This window comes from Pseudorca crassidens, chromosome 2 (genome assembly GCF_039906515.1).
Source record: "Pseudorca crassidens isolate mPseCra1 chromosome 2, mPseCra1.hap1, whole genome shotgun sequence".
In the NCBI taxonomy this organism is placed as follows: Eukaryota; Metazoa; Chordata; class Mammalia; order Artiodactyla; family Delphinidae; genus Pseudorca; species Pseudorca crassidens.
Window position 1 is genome coordinate 164478516 of NC_090297.1, and position 21138 is coordinate 164499653.

At 53.6% G+C, this 21138-nt stretch overlaps 1 protein-coding gene across 1 annotated transcript in view; it reads right to left on the reverse strand.

Annotated features, from left to right (window-relative positions):
• Positions 1-446: 446 nt before the first annotated feature.
• The window catches only part of CAPN2 (calpain 2), a 62182-nt gene continuing 41490 nt past the window's right edge, over positions 447-21138 (reverse strand). Inside the window, exons 7-21 of the mRNA XM_067729665.1 lie at positions 20479-20564; positions 19501-19575; positions 18637-18797; positions 15976-16145; positions 14081-14092; positions 12816-13027; positions 11593-11629; positions 10601-10666; positions 9252-9309; positions 6941-7005; positions 5616-5684; positions 4999-5077; positions 3475-3591; positions 3153-3211; positions 447-1408 (exon numbers count right to left, since the gene is read on the reverse strand). Coding sequence (XP_067585766.1) covers positions 1385-1408; positions 3153-3211; positions 3475-3591; positions 4999-5077; positions 5616-5684; positions 6941-7005; positions 9252-9309; positions 10601-10666; positions 11593-11629; positions 12816-13027; positions 14081-14092; positions 15976-16145; positions 18637-18797; positions 19501-19575; positions 20479-20564 — 1290 coding nt within the window. The 3' untranslated portion in view covers positions 447-1384. The remainder of the gene's footprint in view (positions 1409-3152; positions 3212-3474; positions 3592-4998; positions 5078-5615; positions 5685-6940; positions 7006-9251; positions 9310-10600; positions 10667-11592; positions 11630-12815; positions 13028-14080; positions 14093-15975; positions 16146-18636; positions 18798-19500; positions 19576-20478; positions 20565-21138) is intronic.

Sequence of the window (21138 nt, forward strand, 5' to 3'; positions counted from 1 at the left end):
GTTGAATTTGGGAAATCCATCTTCCTATCGTTTCATGAGATAGCAGGCTGCCATTTGCCTCTCTCTAGTCGTCTGACATCTTTCCCTCCTGCGATTCCTCAAGGATTCCCCAGCAGCCGACCTGTGGTTTAGCTGCATGTCTTCCTGGCTCTCTCTTGTCCCCTCCACCAAAGTGACAGGCAGGTGGCAGGTGGAGCACAGACTTGCCGGTACCTCTTTCAGAGACCAAGAAGCAGTAGAAATTGGAGCTGACTTTCTGGTCCATTATCAAAGCTTCTGAATTGGATTTTTTTAAAAGCTCTATAGTTCCACACTGAAATGGAGGCCAGCTGCCCTTTCCTCTCAATACCGGCATTTAGGGAGGGAGGGAGCGCGCCTGGCTAGAGTGGGACGGGATGTAACTGGGTGTGCTCACCGCTGGGCCCTCAGGAAGAGCGGCACCCACGTGCGATTGCCTGAGCGACTCTTTATTGAACAGTACATTTGCAAGAAGATAAGGCAACAAGGCAGTATCTGTACAGTGTCGCTAGCATTTACCCAAGGTGAAGCCAGGAAACACGTTCATGTGGTTTCCACGGGCGTCCCCCCCAATCCATGCACGAACGCTAGCGGTGAAGTCTGGGAAGGTTCGAGGCAGGCGGCGAACAGCTGTGCTGTCTTCCGTCACCGTGGGCTTGCAGACGGGACCCCCCATTTGGGTCATCACTTCAGCTGAGCAACAGGAGCGTCCCTTCAGTATCGTAACGCTCAGTTTATAAGACCAGACGTGTGCGAGGACTTGAGACAGACACACTGTTAACCAATCAGTTTTATATAAAATCTGTCTCTTTTTTAGCCCAAATGAGAGATGTGCTTCTCACCTGGCCTCTTCAGGTGCCTTCGTGATGCAGCATATTTTTCCATTTTACTCAAGGGAAATGGTAACCCCTGGACAGCTCTTTGGTACATGTCACAACTGTATTTTTAAACTCAAAGTTGCTTTAAATATTGCTGGCAAGGACCTTATGTCCTTTAAGGTTTGACTGAATGTTAAATTAAGCTCAGCTGTTAAATACCTCCCTGCATTTTTTCCTGATTTAATATTGTTATAAACAGGAAAGTGTGTAAAAGGAAAGTGTATCCTATGTACAGATTGAAGGTTTTCTCTAAGTTTTTCAAGGGTTAAGTGACTCGCTTGCATTTAGTACGATTATATGCAAATCTTTTACTTCGATATCTGAAAGTTCTGCTTTCTCAAGCAGATAGTATCATCATTTTCAGCTCTAATCATCAGTTTAAGTAAATGTTCCCATAAGTTCAAGATCCAGATAAAAAGTTTCTCTGTGGATGCTTAGTCCGTGGCTGATTCTTTCATGAGAAGTCTTCAGGCAGATCAGTTATAACCTCAAAGTACTGAAAAACACAGCCACTGTGGGGAAGGAAAAAAACCAAATCAGTTCAGTGAGCATTCTTAGAATTAAAAGGCTATCTGAGTACCTACAGATTATTCTGGAAGATTGACTGTTGTACGAGAAAAGCTGATCAAGGGTTAAGATATCAGAGTATTAACTCACATTTTTTCTACCTGATTTCTAGAGTCTAGCTTTTTACAGGGTCGTAAATCTGAATTAGGTGGTCATGAATCGTATTACAGGGTTGACTGAAACACGTGAAACGTGGAAAACACGAATTAGCATTTCTGTATCCCTGCCTCAGTGTCACATCAGAGGTTAGTTTGGATAGCCCTTAAACTAGTGGTTTTCAACCTCGGTTCTCTACTGGAGTAATCTGCGAACTTTAAATCAGACTCTAATGAAATTAGTCTGGGATGGGCCTGGACATCAGGACTTCTGCGAAGCTCCCCAGGACTGCAAGCTGCAGGCAAGGCTAACAATCGCTGCAAACTGAAGGAGAGGTCTTCTTCTGTCGCAGCCTCAGCGAAAAGAGAGTTGAGTGTGGGGAACTCCAGGGACCTGTGAAAGGCGAGGCTTAGGAAAGGAGGGAAAGCCGGTGGGTGAGATGTTTCTCAGAGGAAATGGGAGGATGGTCTGAGTAGGCTGGCCGCATAAAATAGTGGGAGGAATGAGATTTCCAGCCAGAAGGATAAAGGGGGCTGCAGTTTCCCAAACTTCACACGTGGCATGTTTAGGTCCCAATTGTATTGCCTCTACCTTAGACTGCAGTCTCAGGGGAGGGTTATTTCCTGAGCTACACAGAGTTTAAAGCAAGTTAGTGTTCTTTGGAAGCAGCTAAAACGTATTTTGCAGTTGGCTCGCGTTACTTTAAAATGCATTGATACCAGAGTGAAAGAGCTATTTAGTTGCTGGCTTCCTCCAGAGTTCGAAATTCAATGGAAGGCGGCGCCAGTCCCTCACCCTCGTCCTTCTTACCACTCTGCTCCTCTCTGGTCCCTGGGACTTGGTCATTCCTACCCAGCACTGGCCACCCAACCCCAGTCTCTGTAGCCTGTGTTGCTCTAAGCTCAGTTCCCCCTTGGACAGAGGAAATGCAAGCTGGAGCCGGGCAAGGATGAAAAGTAAGCCCAGCTGGCTTCCTTCTTTGAAGTGAGAGAACTTTCTGTCTTCGGATGACAAGAGAACATTTTTGCGCTTTGCTTTCTGTGGAATTGGCATGCCAACTGAATTTCGAGTGATCGTTTCAGAGGTGCCCATTGCTGGGGTTCCAGACACATGAGCACAATCATTATATATGGTAAGCTTATCTACTATTGTTATTTTATTTTAAAGGTGGAGGAAGTAGAGAAGAGTAATTTGTGCAGAAAGTATTTTAAGTAGATCTAAGAATGACAGCTCTTCCCAAGACCCACTTACATTTCATCCACAGCGTTTCTTTGCATAATAAGCGTCTTCTGCCGTGCATGCTAATCAGCAGGTCATTTTTCTAAGAGGGATTCTGCAGCCACCCTCTTCTTCTTTTAACCTTGTGCTATTCTCAAGGCAAAGCTTCTGGGAGGAGGGACCAGGTGTGTTTTCTTGGACTCGAGAACCAATGGGTAGTTGGGAAATGACTGCCAGTAGAGGTGCACTGTGGGATCTTACAACAATTTACAGCCTGACCCTGACAGACCAAAAGCCACAGATCTCTGTCGCCCAAGTAGCAGCCCTTCTCCCCTCCGTCCCCTAGGAGTAGGGGCTGGGAAGCTGCTGACTTACAGAGATAAGGTCAAGCTGGATCATACCAGTATCCTCGGGGTCCAGCCGCTTAAATATCCCTGTGGAGGCAGAAACGGGATGTCATATAAGTGAGCTGCAACAGAGGTCACATTATCCTTTTCCCCAGCCTGGCAGCTGAGTTCACTGAATGACACAGGTTACGATTCCTTCCCTCTGTCCCCAAATTAAAGAAGGATTTTCATTCTCAACTGGACAGACACGTCTCTGGCTCACCCGTGAGGATGGTTTCACCCGTGGGGAAAGGCAGGCTGCTTTCGTACCGAGACAACTGAAATGGGCCTTTACCCAAGTGGGCACTTACTGAATAGTGTTTCCAGTCGAACCAAACACCTAACAAAATTGTCAAAATCGATGACGAGCTGGTCATCTGCGAACCGAGCAACGATGACTTGGTGGAGCTGACAGGGCATCTTGAAACCTGCAGTTAAATGGACATGCAGACCAATTGCCAAGTGTTCGACTGCACCCTGGGGCTCTGTTCATGGGCTCTGGACCCGGAAGATGAGAGTTATGATGGCTTTGGTCCCCTGGCTGCTCTGCTGTGAGACTTTTTATTTTGCAAAGCCAGTGCCTTCTGCCATTGCTTCTGTTTCCACACTGTTCACCTCCACCCTGCCTCTCTCCTTTTCTTTTGGTTTTTTTTTTTTTGCATTTTAATATTTATATATTATTTATTTAGGCTGCTCCGGGTCTTAGTTGCAGCATGCGTGTGAGATCTGGTTCCCCGACCAGGGATTGAACCCAGACCCCCTGCATTGGGAGCGTGGAGTCTTACCTACTGGACCATCAGGAAGTCCCGTCTCCTTACTAACATGTAAGACTTTCCTTGCCTGTTCCTACTTTCATGGTCAGGCTATTTCATGCTATCGATCCTATCTCCTTTTCTGTCTGTCTTACGCTGAATCGCCTTGGAGACTAGATTCTTCCTGGATGTATGTGGCAGAAACTGTTCATGCTAAACTAATATGAATTCTCCCTTTTTCCATAGTTGTAGAATTTTTAACAGGCCATGGCTGCCTAGAATCAAGGCTGCCTTTCCCAGCTTCCCTGGCAGCCCTCTGAAGCCTTGTGACTAAGTCCTGGCACTGGGATTTGTGTACAGAGTGACATGTGCCCTTAAAGGCAAGGAGCCCCTCTTTCCCTCCTTCTGTCAGCCCATTGCTAGAACGTGGTTGTGGTGACAAGCTGTCCCCGTCCTGCAGATACGGGTGACGATCTAAGGGCTGGTGACACAGTATGAGAGAAGGAGCCTGGGTCCCTGACAGCAGGAGACACCGTCTGGCCTTGGATGGCTTGAGCTTGAATCGTTATGTGAGAGGAAGGTGTATCTTGTTTAAACCACTTATTTGGGGTCTCTGCTGCAGCATTACATCCCAACGAATGGACAACCTCATACTGTCATATTTGTCCCCTAAGCACACCAGTCTCCCACTCTGCTGGTCTCCCACAGCTGGTGTCCCTTTTACTGACATCACGTGCTGCTAAGGACTCACCCAAGGGTGGAACTGGACATCACACTTCTGCCTGACCAGCCCTGCACCCGAACGGACGAGGGCAGGGTGTGTGGGTCTGCTGAAAACTGGCTTTGCCTGCGACCCACTGGGGCCCTTGGAGGGAAACTGAGATTCCAGACGGCTTAGAGGGCAGAGCGTCCTGGACTCCATTTCATTTTACCAATTAGTCTTTAAAAGGCGAATGAAAAGGATGTGTTTGTACTGAACCAGCACCTACTCTATTTCATAGCTTACCAAACTTTGTATCGTATAGAATAAGTTTTCACATATTCTACAGATAAAAGAAAGAAAATACAGTTAGGAAGTGTTACCTGCTTCTTCTAATGCTTTCCGCATCTCATAGGAGTTCATGGTTCCGGACCTGTCCACGTCGATCTCCCGGTAAATTTTCTGAAACACGCAAAATAGTTAGAAAACCATGACCCAGAAGGTGGCAAGTTACCTCTCTGTGCTGTGTGCTAAGCGGGGCTGAAGTTCTTCCAGCTCCATGCCTCTAGTTTGGCCTTGGAAGCATCACCCATGTTTCTGCCTTAAAGAGTACTTTGCCTCTCCATGAGCTAGTTTATAAATACGCCCATCAAATCACCTGTTACTATCTTCTGTAATTTTTGTACTTTAGCTGTCAAAAACCCCAACTACAAGCGGCTACATGGCCTTTTCAGGACACTTGATGGTGGCTTTTAGATGACCCCGTTTCCGGTCAGTAAGGCAGGGAGTAAACCACGTCACTTGCGAAGTCTTTGTTTTTCCTGTTTGCATTTGCCCAGCCCTGTCTTCACCCATTCTGAGCTCCGTTATGAGTACAATCCCCTCTGCTTGGAGATGCTCCTCCACCGTCCTAAAGAGCTGCCGCGTCCAAAAGTATGTGCATGGCGCGTTGCCCACACAGACCCACCGCCCCTGCCGCCCGGCCCTCCTGGGCTCTCACTTGGTATTTCTGAATCTTGGTCCAAAGAATGTAGAACTCCTTCAGACCCAGCTTGCCACTCCCATCCGACTGCCTGCAGTTAAGGAAAGCTCCCAGAGTCTGGGTTCACGTGGGCCGTGGCACCTGGTTTGTCCTCTCCCCTGGAGCATCTGGTAACCACAGTTCAATCACGAGAAGCTCTCGCAGAAGGACCCTTTTCCTGCTCTTCACACTGGCTAGACCTCCATCTGAGGGCTGGTGGAAGGGCCCAATAGAGACCTGCTGGTTCCCCGACACTGTGTGCTGATGGGTCTGGGGGTGCTATGCAGCTGGCCCCAGTTCCTGCTAAGAAGGAGCTGTTGGAGGATATGCAGAGGCTTCAGATGGCTTCTAATGGCTGCGCCCTTGCCCATTTAGGGAGTATCATTATTTCTAAGAGGCCTTCTGTGAGGGGAGCTACACAGCAGGTGCCATGAGCCCACCAGACGAAACTTCATAGAAGCTTAAGCCATCCAGGCCATCCTTGCCCAGCACCTCTCAGTAAGCAGCAGGGACAGCAGAGGGATGATGAGTCGGCCTCAGGGCCGGGTGGTGGCCTGGGAAGGAGCCAGAGCAAGAGGAAGGAGAGTGCTCTTGGAGGGTGGGCCCCTATCTTATGAATCAGGAAGAAAATCATGACTGGGGAAAGCATTCACATTGGAAGTATCATGGTAGGGACTTCTCTGGTGGCACAGTGGTTAAGAATCCATCTGCCAATGCAGGGGACACGGGTTCGAACCCCGGTCCGGGAAGATCCCACATGCCGCAGAGCAACTAAGCCTGTGCGCCACAACTACCGAGCCCGTGTGCCTAGAGCCCGCGAGCCACAACTACTGAGCCCACGTGCCACAACTGCTGAAGCCCGCGCGCCTATAGCCCAGAAGAACCATTGCAATGAGAAGCCCGTGCACCGCAACGAAGAGTAGCCCCTGCTCGCCGCAACTAGAGAAAGCCCGCGTGCAGCAACGAAGACCCAACACAGCCAAAAAAAAAAAAAAAAAAAAAGTATCATGGTTTAGGGACTATTTCCCTAGAGGTAACACATCCAAGCTGCGCTGGGCAGAGAACAGCGGGCATGCTGTCAGGAATTCCCTGCAGGAACCCCTCCGCCTGTGGCATCTCACATTCCCTCAGCTGAAGTCCCTCGAATTCCCTACTAAGAGAGGTCAGCGCTGACAACGGTCCTACGCCTCAGCCAGTAGGGACAGCTGGCCGCTGTGCAGGGGAGGAGGCCTGTGTTTGTATCTTCCCGGAGTGAAGTTTCAAACTCTCCCAGCCTCTGTCCTGCGGGGCCCATTAAAGGATACATCGAGCATGTCAACCATGATTTTGCAGGTCTCTATGCTGAAGCCGTCTGACTTGATATCTTGGCCTAGGAGACAAAAATAAGTGTGACAGGAACATCTTCTAGAGCAGTACTGTCCAATACAACCTTCTACGATCGCAGAATATTCCGTATCTGCACCCTCCCATGTGGGAGCCACTTAAATTGTTTTAAATAGCTGCACGAGGCAGGTGGCCACCATACTGGGACAGTGCAGAGGCTGTGTGACATCTGCCTGACTTCTCTGTATATTGGCCATGGGCATACGGAGTTATAATAAGTGCTTTTTAAATAAGTAAGAGAATGCTAAGAGTCTGGGCCTTGAAGTGTTCATAAGATGCAGAGTCACCTGTGGAGAGAGCGGGGGCCCCGCCTGTTTATTCTAGGCAGGGCCCTGAGAGAGGAAGAGGTTTACTTAACTGCCTGTCTGCAGGCATTCAGGGGACCTCTGTGTCCCCAGCTGGGTTAGCCAGAGGGCCAGAGCCTGTCCGCAGCCTGTGCTCTCCTAGGCGAGTCACTCACTGGTTGAGTCCCGTCTAGTTGGTGGTCGACAGGTGGCGTGAGAGCCTTGTCACAGATGTGAGTCTGTTCCCACAGCCTTCAGGGGAGCCCACCCTTTTCATCATGTCCTTGTGGAAGGTTAGGACGTAACCTGTCTCAGAGCTGCTGTTCTGGGCTCTGACCCCGTCTGGGGTGTGGGTGTGGGCTGTGCCTGGGGCCCTCGGGCAGGAGTCGTCACTGGGTGTGGAGCGGGGAAGGGCACCGAGCTCCGGGGCTTGGGTGAGGCTACTGCCGCGCCCCCAACAAGCAGCAGCAGAATCCCAGCGTGGCCCGATCCCTCCCCTCCCCCTCCCCGCATCTGTGCAGAAACAATGGGGCTCAGTGTCCCTGGGTTCATGACAACCACACAGCTTAACAGGCTGTGACCTCACTCGTGCCTGGTGGCCTCGAGGGTAAACACCATCTTCTCATCACCCCCAGATTGGAGGAGGGGCGCCGAGGACCAGGGTCCGCCTTGGGAAAGCCCCACCCTGGCCGCTGGACCCCCTGGCTGCAGCTCTGCGAAGAAGCTCAAAGGCAGCCTTTTGTTTGGAGGCCCCCGGGCATGGATCGGTCACACGTGGTTCCTGTGAGGGACCACATGCGTGTTGTTCACGTGCACTGTGATGGAAGACCCCACTGGCCTGGATCCTTCTTTGGCTTCAAGAGGAGGATTTTTATCTCTTGGGGTTGGGCCAGAGTGAAGTCCACGGGACTTCTGGAGACGATCCCAGGCTGACGCTCAGCCCTGACAACATACGCTCTGGTTTCGGATCCAGGCTGAGAACTCCTGATACCGTACAGACCCCTGCTCAGTGGACTGCTGTCTTATCACAGCAGCACAGTTCTGGTGCTAACTCGAGGGGGAGAAGAGCAGTGTGTGGGGGTGCTTTCTCCCCACCCCCTGCAGCGGTGATCAACACTGGGGAGGTGGACGGTCCATCCTTTGATATTTTTTGCTTAAGAAACAGTTTCACCTGAAAAGGTGCGTGAGGACCATGGCTCTCCAGCTCCTTCTCAAGTCTCCACCCAGTTCTGTCCGTTCCGTATAGACGCCCATTGGCCTGGGCTGAGGGCCGTCACTTCTGGAGCCTTGAAGCCACTTGCCTGGCCCACTGGCTCAACGGAAGTGACATTTCTCCCATCAAGAACTGGCTCGACCAGGCTCCCTTAAACACACATTTGGGAGATGAGCCTTTTTAATGCCACCCCCTTAGCTGGAGTGGAAGACGGACCCCTTATTTTTCCATTCTGGCTCATCAGTGAGCTGTCGTCACTCTGTCAGTGGTTCCCCACTAAATACGGCCAGGAATCCAGGGAGGGGATGCTTTCTGGCTCCCATCACGCTTTTTCTTAGCAATTAATCATCATAAGAGTCACCGTATATACGGAGCCCAGGCTTTGTTCCTACACATCATCTCACTTAAGACATTCAACCACTCTGAAGAGGTTAAGTAATAATATGCCTATTTTGCAGATAAGGAAGCAAGAGTCAGGGAGATTATCTAACAGAGCTAGTAAGTGGTGGAAACCCGGATGTGATCATTGACCTCTAGACTCCAGAAACCTCCGCCCTTTTTTATCACATCGGGGAGAACCTCCTTCATCCGGCTCCTTGGTGGTGACGGTGGCGTTTAAGCAGGAGTGGGGGTGACGGTTCAGCCACAGCTGCTGAGCCGGGGAAGGGGAAGGGTCACCGTGTCCCCTCACGTTGCAGAAGCAGGATGAGGGATGTGCAAGGGGTGGGTACTTACGCCTTGCCAGAACTCTTCTCAGGATTGTCTGCAACTCAAAGGCAGAGATCTCTGCATCCTGCGGAGATGCAACCAGAGCGTCATTATTGGCTCCCTTGCGGCTGCGTGAAGCGCGGAGCAGCGGACGTGTAACGGGTGTCCACTCTGGCTGAGCCCGTGAGGTGCATTAGAGCTGGGGCGGGGAGGGGTCTGTGGGCGTGCATTTCTAACAAGTCCCCGGGATACGCTGCTGCCACCACCCCCCAGGCCGCACAAGGAGCACAGCCACAGCCCAAGTTTCTGATAGTGTTTTAATGCACAGCGTGCTCCAGGCAGAGTTCGTTCGCCATTGCTCTGCTGTAGAGAATATGAAGAATAAATTCTCCATTCTACCCATGTTTGTGGTCTTTTGACTCAGTTCTCTATACCCTTCCTCGCACCCAGCATGCCTTCCTCTCCCTTTAAAACCCAGATCTGGCTTCCTGCAAAGCTGGCTGGGACCGGCTGTCTCCAAGAATTGGCCCAGCACTTTTTCTGTGGCCCTTGATGTCACAGCTCCTCAGAAGTGGTGCGGGTACCTCTGTTCACTTACACATATTGTGTAACTGGGGGACAAGCCCCATTATTTAAGACCAAGACTGACATTGTGCGTTCTTGGGGGGGGGGGTGTGCGTGTGTGTTTCAATCAGTGGGGAAGTATGTCTCTACGATGCCCCTTCCCTTAGAAACCAGGAGGGAGGGAGGGAGGCAGACAGGCGGGCGGAGGCATGGGGCAGGTGGCACCTGCTTCAACTCTGATGAGGAGGCCCAGGTAAGCCGATGGTGGACACTCGAGAGAGCTAGTGTGCTCCATATATGGAGGAGAATGACTTTGTTTGGAGTCGTTGGAGGAAGAGGCCTGCTAACTTTGTAGCGGACGGAAGCCTAGATGCCTGAGGGATTTCTTTTTTAAGGACAGGGAAGGCTGACACTCTCTCTGTTGCTTGCATCCTTGAGACTGAAAACCCTCCAAGTCCCCAAATATTTTCGTGGCAATCAAAGAGAAGGGGTTGAGTTCCACGTCTCAGCTGCAGTGGCACAGAGCAAACAAAACAGCCACAAGGAGAGGCCCAGAGTCCTCAGGCAGGAGGATCACAGCCAGAGCCGACCCCCGACAGCAGAAGCCCCTGGCGACTGACGTGCAGAGGCCCTGGGGAGGCCTTGGGTAAGGAATCTGAGCGGAAATCCCAGTTATGTTTGTAATTCCTCTTTGCTTTTTGTTCAGTTTGTTTCCTTTCCCCCCCTTAGACTGAAGTCTCCTTGAGGGCAAAGATGGTCTCTTCCTTTGCGTCAAGCAGGGCGCACAGCACAGAGGTTTGGGGAGCACTTACCTCTCCTGCCAACTGGGCAAACAGCCTCCTGAATCCATCATCGATGTCGTCCTCGCTGACATCAATCTGGAAGGTGAGGCACAGAAGTGAGACGCAGTGACCAGCGGGCGCCTGCTCTCCCTTCCGAGGTGGCCTCCCCCGCCACCTCAGTTACCCTCTCTCCCTCGCTCAGGCCTGAATTCTAAGGTTACCGGGATTGAGACAAAGGACAGTGTGAGGAAGGAGTTTTTTTTCCAGTTAAAACACATAAGAGGGACTATAAACTATGTGGGAAGGAGTTACACTCTAATTTCTCACATAGGCGTCTTCTCCAACATTCCACCAAAACGGCCTTTTATGATCTAAGTAATGGGGACTCAGAAGTGTAAAGACGAGCTGGCGGGGTCTCGAACGACTCTGAACGTGGCGAGAGCACAGCCGTGAGGCCCTTGGAAATGGCTCCATGTCTCACTGAGTACACGGAGCTTCAGCAGCTGAGGAATAACCATCATCAGGCCGCTGCGGGCACCAGGACAGGGGGAAGAGCGCTCCTTCCCATCTGTGTGCTATCCTTCCTCAACTCTGGACGCTTAGGTTGGGTCTGGAATTCCTGAGTTGCAGTCCTCAAAGCCCTCAGGATTTACCACTGAATCACAACTCCCAGAACTCTAGGGAACCTGAGAAATCTTGTCATGCAACGTTTCCATTTTGTTGATGAGAAAACTGAGGGCCAGAAAGGGGAGTGACAAGACCGCCCACTGCTCAGAGCAGCCTGGTGTCCCATCCTCCAGGCACCCCGTGCGTGTGGGCTACATCCAGGGGACCGTCCAGCCCCACGCAGCGGCCACAGCTGCTGCAGGAGGCGTTCTCGGACTCCCAGGCCAGGGCTGCACCCTAGTTTCAAGCTCTGCTCGTGAAATCCTAGGGGCCTCCTGAACCCTTGGGGTTATTTTCTGCTCCACCGCTCCTGGGTTGTTCAGGACAGAGCGGGTGAAGCTCAAACAGTACGGTACCTCTTCAAGGTTGGCCTCGATTTCGTCGTCGACAACTCTGGAAACAGAAGGAAACTACGTGTCACTGAAAAGGGAGCGTTGCAGAAATCCCGGCTAAAATGAAACTGCGCCGTTAAACCCAGCATGGGGTGGGCACAGGGGTTTTTTCTGCATCCCAAGTTTCTGTGACAACACATCCCCTACAGCAGAAATTACAGTTAGAGATGATCCAAGGAAGTGTCCTGGCTAAAACAACTTGAGAGTCAGAACTGTTTTGTTTGCTAGTTTTCAGTCTTCATCGAAGAGCACAGGCTTCCCAGGCTCTACGGTGCTGGCGCTCTGGCCTGGAGGGACAGCTTTTAGGCTCCCTCTGAAACGCCCTTTGCCGTCATAAATCTTCACACTGAGAATCCTGCAGTGTACCCTGCTGCCTACTTGCTCTGCAGAGGGTGGGAGAAGGCAGGGAGGCCTGGGTGAGATTTCAGCTGAAGCTCAGGCCCTGGCTAGTTTATCCCACACACGGTCCTGTGTGCAGGGCTGGGTCCTTCTGCTCCACAGAGAGGGAAATTCCTTCTCTGCTGTGCATGGTCTTGGAGCCCGGCGATCCCTGCCCCTCCCGCCCACTGCCCGCCCCCCTCCATCCCACATGGATCTGAGCATGTGGCCCAAGGTCAGAGGGGGACATGGCAGCTGCCACACCCCCTCTTCCCACACCCTGGTCCTCTGGCGTCCAGCCTCCTATCAGTTCTAGAGGGTCTCCAGGGCCTTCCAGTAAATCTTGTGCTTAAGTTGCCCAAGGCTGATTACATCTCACGCAGTCAAGGGCCCAGCTGAACAGACACGGTTAAGCCAGCAGCCATTGTGAATTGAGCCAAAAATGGTCCCTGAACGGCGGGGCTCCAGTGAGGACGGGGGAGCGCCTGGAGACATCTGAGGGACCGCTGGGATTGGCACTTAGACCCTCGGCTCTGCCAGGCTGGTGGGCTGGGGACGCAGGGATTCTACCAGCACTGCCCCAAATGACAGGCATTTGCAATTTGCTCTACAACCATCCCTTTCTCATCAGAAAGATCCCGAGTGTCTATTTTCTTTGCTGACCCGAGGACAGCACTAACGTTCTTCGATACCTCAAGTCCTCACGCTAAGCCTTCGAAGCGGGCGGGTACTACAGAAAAAGAAGCTGACGCGGGGGTCCAGGCGGGGCAGGAACAAGGCGTGGGGACGAGGAGGGCTGAACGACCTACTGGTAGTCAGCTTTCTTCTCGGAAAAGACCCGGATGCAGAAGTCCCCGTCCTTGTTGGGCTCGAAGGTGGACGGCACCAGGATGTACTCCCCCGGGGGCAGCTTGAAGCGGTTGAGCACCTCCCGCAGGTTGATGAAGGTGTCCGACCGCTCCCTCGCTCGGTGAGTCAGGAAGAAGCTCTTGCTGAGGTGGACGTTGTTCTGTCCTGTCAACTGGTGAAGAAACAGGAGCAAGACGGAGTGGAGGGTGGAAAGGGCTCCAAGCACCGTCCTCTCCACTCATCGAGACAAGAAGCTCACGGCGACAACTCTGCATCATCTTAGAAGAAAAGCTAACTTTCTACCCCAAACACGAGCTCAGAGGCACACACAGCAGGAGACCCACATTCACCCCGTCTTCAGATGCCCCATCTCTCCACTCGGAGGACAGAGGTCCTCAGCCTTCCCCTTACGACTCAGGGGCATTAAAGTGCCCTCGGCCGGGATCCACTCAGTTCTGTGTGGTATAGACACACTGACGCAAGCAGCCAGGACCGCGGCGAGGAGGGGGCCCAGCTCTCAAATGTGGTGTGTCAGTCTGACCACGGCATCCACAAAGGCCCAGCATGCCACCAACTGCCCTGTCCTGTGTGTCGACTTGAATAACTGTGGCCTTTAAAAACACACACTGCGACTGTGTGTCTCACCAGCTCGGTTAAGCCTAACTGTGGGCCTACTAAATGCTCTCATGTATCACCGCACATCCCAATAGTCTGGCAAGGTGGATGGTTGACCAGTTTTACTGACGAAGAAACTGAAGTCCAGAGAGGACAGGTTAATTGCTCAAGGTCACTCAGCTTGCAAATGGCAGAGCTGGGAATGGGGTCCAGGCCTCTTTCTGTGCTCCTCCATCTTATAATACCACCGCAGGGCTCATCATTTCCCTTTAGGCCTGTTTTAAGAGCACTACAGGACTCCAGGAAGAGTCTCCTGCAGCCCCTGGACCACAGACCCTCCACCCGGGACTAAATGTGTGCAGCGGCTTTGCCAGGTCTGGGGAGACAGCACGCCCCGTGGCAACTGCCCCAGCTGCCTTACCCTGTGCTTAGACCCTGGGATCTAGGACCTGAGCAACCTCACTGCAGCCCAGAGGGGCTGGGGACTCATCCTTCATCGCCACCAGCCCTTGCCCAGGCTTCACAAGACCCCCGAGCCAGCAGTCTAAGCCTCTTCCTTGTTGGTGAACCTGAGCCCGCAGGGACAGCGGCTGACGTGAGCCAGACGTACCTCCTCTGGAATCTGCAAATAAAGGAGAACACGCTGAATTCAGACTCTGGAAAAGCTCCAGAAAGAAATGTCACCACTGAGATGGTCTCCTTTGCTACCCCGCTTTCTCTGTAGCTTTACCAATAGGAACTAAGTCAACCCAGTAATTATTTCCCAAGGAACACAACGTATTCCCACATTTAAAAAAAAATCTTATGAGCCGGCGATAATGTACATGAGCCCTTAGCACCGTTCTTAACTTATAGAGCAAGAAACCGAGGCCTGGAGCTGTGAAGTGACCTGGCTGACCTGGCTGAGGTCACCCAGCTGCCTGTAGCAAAGCCCACACCCCACCCTCGCCGCCAGGGAAAGCAGGGCTGGAGGAAGCAGCACAGGGACACAGCTGTCCCCCGGGGCTGGGGGCCAGCAGGTGCTGGTTCGAAGCTGCTGCCGGCCACATCCATCTGTATTTCCTCAAGCAAGTCGCTTCCCTTCTCTGGCCTCAGTTTCCTTATCTCTAAAATGGGACAGGTGCTTCTTGGCTCTGAAAGCCCATGGCTGGATTTCCAAGTCTGGGCTGTGTGTCACAATTCAGTCTGCATTTTTCTTGCAGCTATTCTGTCCTAGAGCTGAAGTCCTCAGCTCCTACTTCAGAGACTGAGAAGCTTGGAATTATGTGCATTTTTTTTTTTTTTTTTGCGGTACACAGGCCTCTCAGTTTTGGCCTCTCCCGTTGCGGAGCACAGGCTCCGGACGCGCAGGCTCAGCAGAATGGCTCACAGGCCCAGCCGCTCCGTGGCATGTGGGATCTTCCCGGACCAGGGCAAGAACCCGTGTCCCCTGCATCGGCAGACGGACTCTCAACCACTGCGCCACCAGGGAAGCCCTTATGTGCATTTTTAGAAATGATGGTGCTTGCCCAGCTCCACCTGTTGGTGGGTGAGCAGGCAGATCGTCGCCCCACGGGTGGCAGCCGCGTTTCCCTGCTGGGTGAAGTGAGCAGACAGCCTTCTCCCTGACACTGTGTCTGACTCCTACGCGCCGTGCTGGGAGCCCGGCTCTCAGGGTTCGGTGGGAGACCTGATGTGTAGTATTTGCTAATTTCCATGCTGTACATACTGCCCCCTCCCTGCCGTGGCTGTCTTCAGGCTGCCCACGTGACCTCACTGAATGTCGGGCTGGGAAGAGTGGGCCGGTTCCAGCACATCACTGTGGCCCGCCCATCACACCAAAGTGCACCCCACTTGAGCGGCTCTGAAGTCTTCCTTGCACCCCGCTTCTCCCACTGCTCACCCCAGGCCAGGAGCAGCTCTTCTCTGTGTGGGAGAAGGGAGAGGGGAAGGAACCGGACCCAGCGTGTTGGGTCAGTTGGTTCGGAATGAAAGGACATGGGGGCAGTGAGAGCGCCTGTGGTAGGCGCGGGGCTCTAGCCGGCTGAGCCCTGGTGGGAGCAGAGGACCAACCGTTCCCCTGCCCCGAGCATGGGCTCTGCCCAGCGGGACGGGACCTGCTGGCTCAGTTCCTGCCCTCACAGTGGCTCCGGACATGGTCCAGCACACTCTGTCCTCGCCTTACATCTGTTCTGTCCTTTGGAGATTGGTGGCCAGCCAGAGTGCCAGGCCTGGGGGAAGTGAGAAGGGCCACGGAGGCCACTTGAAAGAGCGGGACTCCCCGGAAGCTGGCTGCAGGGGAAGGGGGGCGGGGGCTCCTGGTGACCCAGACCAATTGCAGGGACCTCCCTGCATGAGTCTCTCAGGACTGGCCCGGCCCATGGCTTTGCTTTTCCTTGGCCAAGCTCCCGGCCTGGGGTCCCATCTCCAGGTCTGCCTCTGGGGTTGGCCTTCGTCGCAGGGGCTGACACGAGCCAAGGTGGAAGGGAAGGAGGAGCCCCAGCCCTGTGGACGCCCCTCCCATACCTCATAGATGCCGAAGCCAATGGTGTGCATGTCCTCGCCCATCTTCCTCTGCCGCCGCCGGTGCTTCTGGATGAGACCCACCAGGAAGGTGCAGCCGTTCTCCCCGTCCTCCTGGTCTTCGTCCTCCTCCTCCAACTTGATCAGGTACTGAGGGTTCATCCAGAAGGTATCTGTAGCCAGAAGGGGCGGGGGTCAGTCACTCAGACCGCAGGAGCCCAGCGTGAACAGGTGTGCATGGGGGGACGAGGGGACGAGGCCGCACTGGTCGCAGGGGTTGGAGGCTGCTGGGAGAGGGGTGAGGATGGGTGGGTGGGGGTATGGCAGGGCAGAGGAACCAGAGATCAGGGCTGGCTGGCAGCCCGTCCGGTGGCAACAGGCCATGAGCAGTGGAGGGCTGGGGGTTTGTCTGAACCTCACGGGAACCTAAATTAGAAACTCCCCTTTGCAGTTCTCTCTCGCTCGCCCTCAGGCTGGCCGGGCTTGGGAGGCATCCTGGCACAGGGTGGTCAGAGCTGAGGCCCAGATCTCCTTTGGCTCAGCTGTGATATCTCCCCGTGGTATCTTCTCACCAGGCTCTAACTCGGGGGTCAGAGATGGCCCAGCTGGCCTGGCTGGGGGGAATTGGGGACTAGGTCTGCACCCCCCTCAATGAACCCAGGGGCCAGGAACATCCTGTGCCCCATCTCGGCCTCTTGTTCTGTGTCCCCGTCCTCCTGGGCCTGTCCCCTTGCCCACTCCCATGGTGTCTCTGCCCTCCCAACTTTCAAAACCAACTTGCAGGAAGGAGCTGAGATTCATTCATTTTAAGGATAATTAATGTGATCTCCTTCCTTTACCTACTAACATTCTACTTGTGGAGATAAAGGTATCTAGTGTAGGGTTTGGCCAACTATGGCTCTATGGGCTGCTGGCTGCCTGTTTTTACAAGTAAAGTTTTATTAGAACACAGTCATCATATCTGTTCATTTAAGTATGGCTGCCTTCGGGCTACAGCAACAGTTGAATAGTTGCCATAGAGACTAGATGGCCCACAGAGCCAAAAGGGTCAACTATCTGGCCCTTAAGAGAGAGTCTGCCAACCCCTGATCTAGTGGGTAGGAGACATAGTCTTATCTGAGGCAGAGGACCATCCCAGCACCTCTGGAACTTGCTTGGTGGCTGCATACATGAGATGAAGGATTAAAAGCACCAGAGCTGGGCTTCCCTGGTGGCGCAATGGATAAGAATCTGCCTGCCAATGCAGGGGACCCAGGTTCGATCCCTGGTCCAGGAAGATCCCACATGCCACAGAGCAACTAAGCCCGTGCGCCACAACTACTGAGCCTGTGCTCTAGAGCCACAATTACTGAAGCCCGCGTGCCACAACTACTGAAGCCCGCGTGCCTAGAGCCCATGCTCCGCAACAAGAGAAGCCACCGCAATGAGAAGCCTGCGCACCGCAATGAAGAGTAGCCCCCGCTCGCCACGACTAGAGAAAGCCTGCACACAGCAACAAAGACCCAATGCCGCCAAAAAAAAAAAAAAAAAAAAAAAAGCACCAGAGCTAGAGGCACCAATCTGCTAGTCCCAGTCTGACTACTTGCTCTGTGGCCCAGGTATGCCACTGAGAGCCTTGGTTTCCTCATCTGTAACAAGAGAATCAATATATGACCATGAATTGCCATTGCAGTACTTAAAGACTGACTCCACAGTCAGACTGCCCGGGTTCAAATCCCGGGCACAGTGAAGGCTGTGAGGCCTTGGGCAAGTCACTTAACCTCTCCAAGCCTCAGTCCCCTCATCTTAAAGATGGAGATGATAATAAAGTGCCTGCCTCAGAAGGCTGTTGTGAGGATTCAATGGAGTAATATATTAATAAATCACTTAGCACAGTTCCTAGCACCCAATGTATGTTTCATAATTGGCAAATGTCATCATGATGGGACAATTTCTGAGTGGGAGAGGCCAGGGGAGGACTGGGCCATCGAGGCAGAAGGGTCAGGGGAATAAACAAACGATAAACCAGAGGAGGAGTCCTTGCCCCCATCTGAGCAGGACCCCATCAACACCTGCTGAGTGAATTGGGCACAAGAGGATTGCCAGGCAACAACCAGGGTCTGGATGTGCAGAGGTCCAGTGGGTGAGGTCCCCCTGCTGGGCTAGGCCGCGTGGGCTTCGTGTGGATAAAGCAGCCCATGGGGGTTTCCCTGGTGGCGCACTGGTTGAGAGTCCGCCTGCCGATGCAGGGGACACGGGTTCGTGCCCCGGTCCGGGAAGATCCCACATGCCGCGGAGCGGCTGGGCCCGTGAGCCATGGCCGCTGAGCCTGCGCGTCCGGAGCCTGTGCTCCGCAACGGGAGTGGCCACAACAGTGAGAGGCCCGCGTACCGCAAAAAAAAACAAACAAAAAAAGTAGCCCATGGGTATGAAGTGGGACTAACGCTGCCTAGTGGGCGAGGCCGTGGCATCAGGGAATCTAGGGCCCAGAGAGGAATCACAGAAACAGCACGTCTTGGGTTCTGCGTGGGCAGGGAGACAAGTGAGTGCAGAAGGCAAGGGGCTGAGGGGACAAGAAGGGTGTTGAGGTGGAGACTCAGGGAGAAGAGGCAGAGGGTCCTGGAGGGTAGGAGCGGCCAGGATGGGGTGCAGCACACCAGGGTGGGGCGGTGGCAGGGTGCTCACTCGGGTAGTTCCTGCAGCCGCCCGCGGTGGAGCCCCGCCTCCAGTTCCCATCCATCTTGGTGAGTTTCCACTTCTTGTAGGTGTCACTGGTCAGCGTGTCAGGGGTCAGGTTGCAGATCTCCAGGCGGGAATAGTGCCTCAGGAAGTCGTTGAAAGACATCCTGCAAAAGCAGGGACGCAGCACCCAGGTTGCCGGAGGACACACTGATAAGCCTGGACCTTTCCGCCCAAGGCCAGACTAGGACCCAGTCAGGGCCAGGCAGAGCTGCTAGGAGACAGCACCTCGGGGCCACATGGCCACCAGGTCCGCCACTGGAAGGCGCCAATTCTAGTCCTGGTGCTACCCCCTTCTAGCCAGGTGACCTTCAGCAAGTTACTTAAGCCTCTGTGAAACTCAGAACTCTCATCTGTAAAAATGGGGGCCACGTGCATCAAATGAGACAAAATACGGCTGCTCATTTGGTAAAACGCCAGTACTGTGCAGACGTAGGTGGTCCCAGAGTAGCACAGACACAGCCGCGTGGGCCCCACTGCTACTCTCCAAGGGACCCATTTCTTGAGGCCTCGGGATGAATCTCTAGGAACTGGTTGGGAGAAAGGCCCATCTTCCCCCTCTTTTCTCTTGGGACCTGAACATGCCTGCAGGGATTCTTAGCCTTCTCTGCTGAGCTGCTCAGCTTTGAAACCCTACTGCTGAGATGGACAAACTGAAGAGGTTCAAGAATTGTTTTGTTCAAGGTCTTATAGTGAATTTAAAACAACAACAAAACCAGGATCCCACGCCCCTGCTCCCTCAACACGATAATCTCACTCATTTTCTAGTAAAGATCAGACACCTCTTTCCCTAACGCCTAAGAATCTTACCAGAATTCCCCATCTTCCTGCCGTCTGGTCAGCCTTTCCCTCTCCTCTGGGTCAATAGTGGTCCAGTTTGGGCAGCTGGAAAACCAAGCAATGGAGAGGCATTAGAAACTAGTGTGGGACGATGACTTCTCCCCAACATGCCCCAAAGTTGAGGACCGGGGACATGCTCTCCCACCTGAGGGCTCAGACCCCAGTAAGGGAGGGAAGTAACACACAGGTGGCTGAGAGGTACAGGGCAGCAAGGTGAGAGGATACATTATCCTGGAAGATGGTGGCAAGGAAGATTCCAGAAGATGAACACAGCCCATCAGAGAGACATGAAGTAGCATCAGTGGCCCAAACTGAGATGGGCCTGTCAGCTCTTTTAAGGGGCGATTGGAAATTCGATGTAGGGGAGGGGCACTCATCTTGGCCTCTGTGCCTGGCCTACAGTCCCGGGCAGGCGTCTCTATGCCATGGCAGAGGCTGCCAGGGAAAAGGTGAAGAACCGTGGGTGCTGGGCTGTGGAGGGGCACGGGGAGACGGGAGCTGAGGAAGACCATGAGAGGGGCTCACAGAGTTCACCCCAGAGAGTCGAAGGTCTAACAGGCCTACCAGGAACCCTGGACATCAACAGAAGGACTTCTCTCTGGTCACAGGCACAACGTTTACATCCTTGGGATAGAACGAGTGCTTAGGGGAGGAAGGGTGTATTTTTTCCCTGAAGATCCAATAGCAAGGTGACGCCGAGCTAGGGAAGGGAGGAACCATGAGGTGATGAAAGGATGAGCATCCCAGGAGCCCTTGTAAAGGCACCCAGACGGCTGGAGTGCACTGCTTAAGAGCCTAGAGGGCCACCAGCCCCCGGGGTCCCACTCGGGGTGGCCTGTGCTCTCGGGGATTTATTCTCAGCACGGCTACCATGCCCCCCCCCCTCAGCTCCCCAGAGACCCCTGGAAAGAGTGCCCCCACGCCGGCTCCCGAACCTGCCCTACTCACTTGTCGTTCCACTGCCCGGTCCACTCCACCTCTCCCCAGGGATTCCGGATGCGGATCAGCTTCTGCAGGCTTCCTCTGCTTTCCACCTGCAGGAGGGGTGGGGGAAGGAGAGGAGAGAGATGTTGAGTTCAAGCCAGGCCTGGAGGTTCTCCGGCCCAAAGCCCCTTTTTCTCCATGAGCCAGGGGCAGGAGGCGTCAAGTCCATGTAATAAGGGGGATCGCAAAAGGGAGAGGGCCTTGACTCCCAGACCCTTGCTGCAGGGACTGGCCCTTGGAGGACCAGGGCTCTTTTTTTTTTTGCGGCACGCGGGCCTCTCGCTGCTGTGGCCTCTCCCGTTGCGGAGCACAGGCTCCGGACACGCAGGCTCAGCAGCCATGGCTCACGGGCCCAGCCACTCCGCGGCATGTGGGATCTTCCCGGCCCGGGGCACGAACCCGTGTCCTCTGCATCGGCAGGTGGACTCCCAACCACCGCGCCACCAGGGAAGCCGCAAGGACCAGGGCTCTTTAACCTCTATCCTGAGTCTGAGGCACAAATGTGCTTGTTCTAGATGCTGAATTGGCACGTCACCTCTGAACCTTAGTTTAACTAACTATAAGAGCATGTACTTTTGTCACGGGAGCTCCATCAAATGAACACTGGTGATGACAAGCAAATGC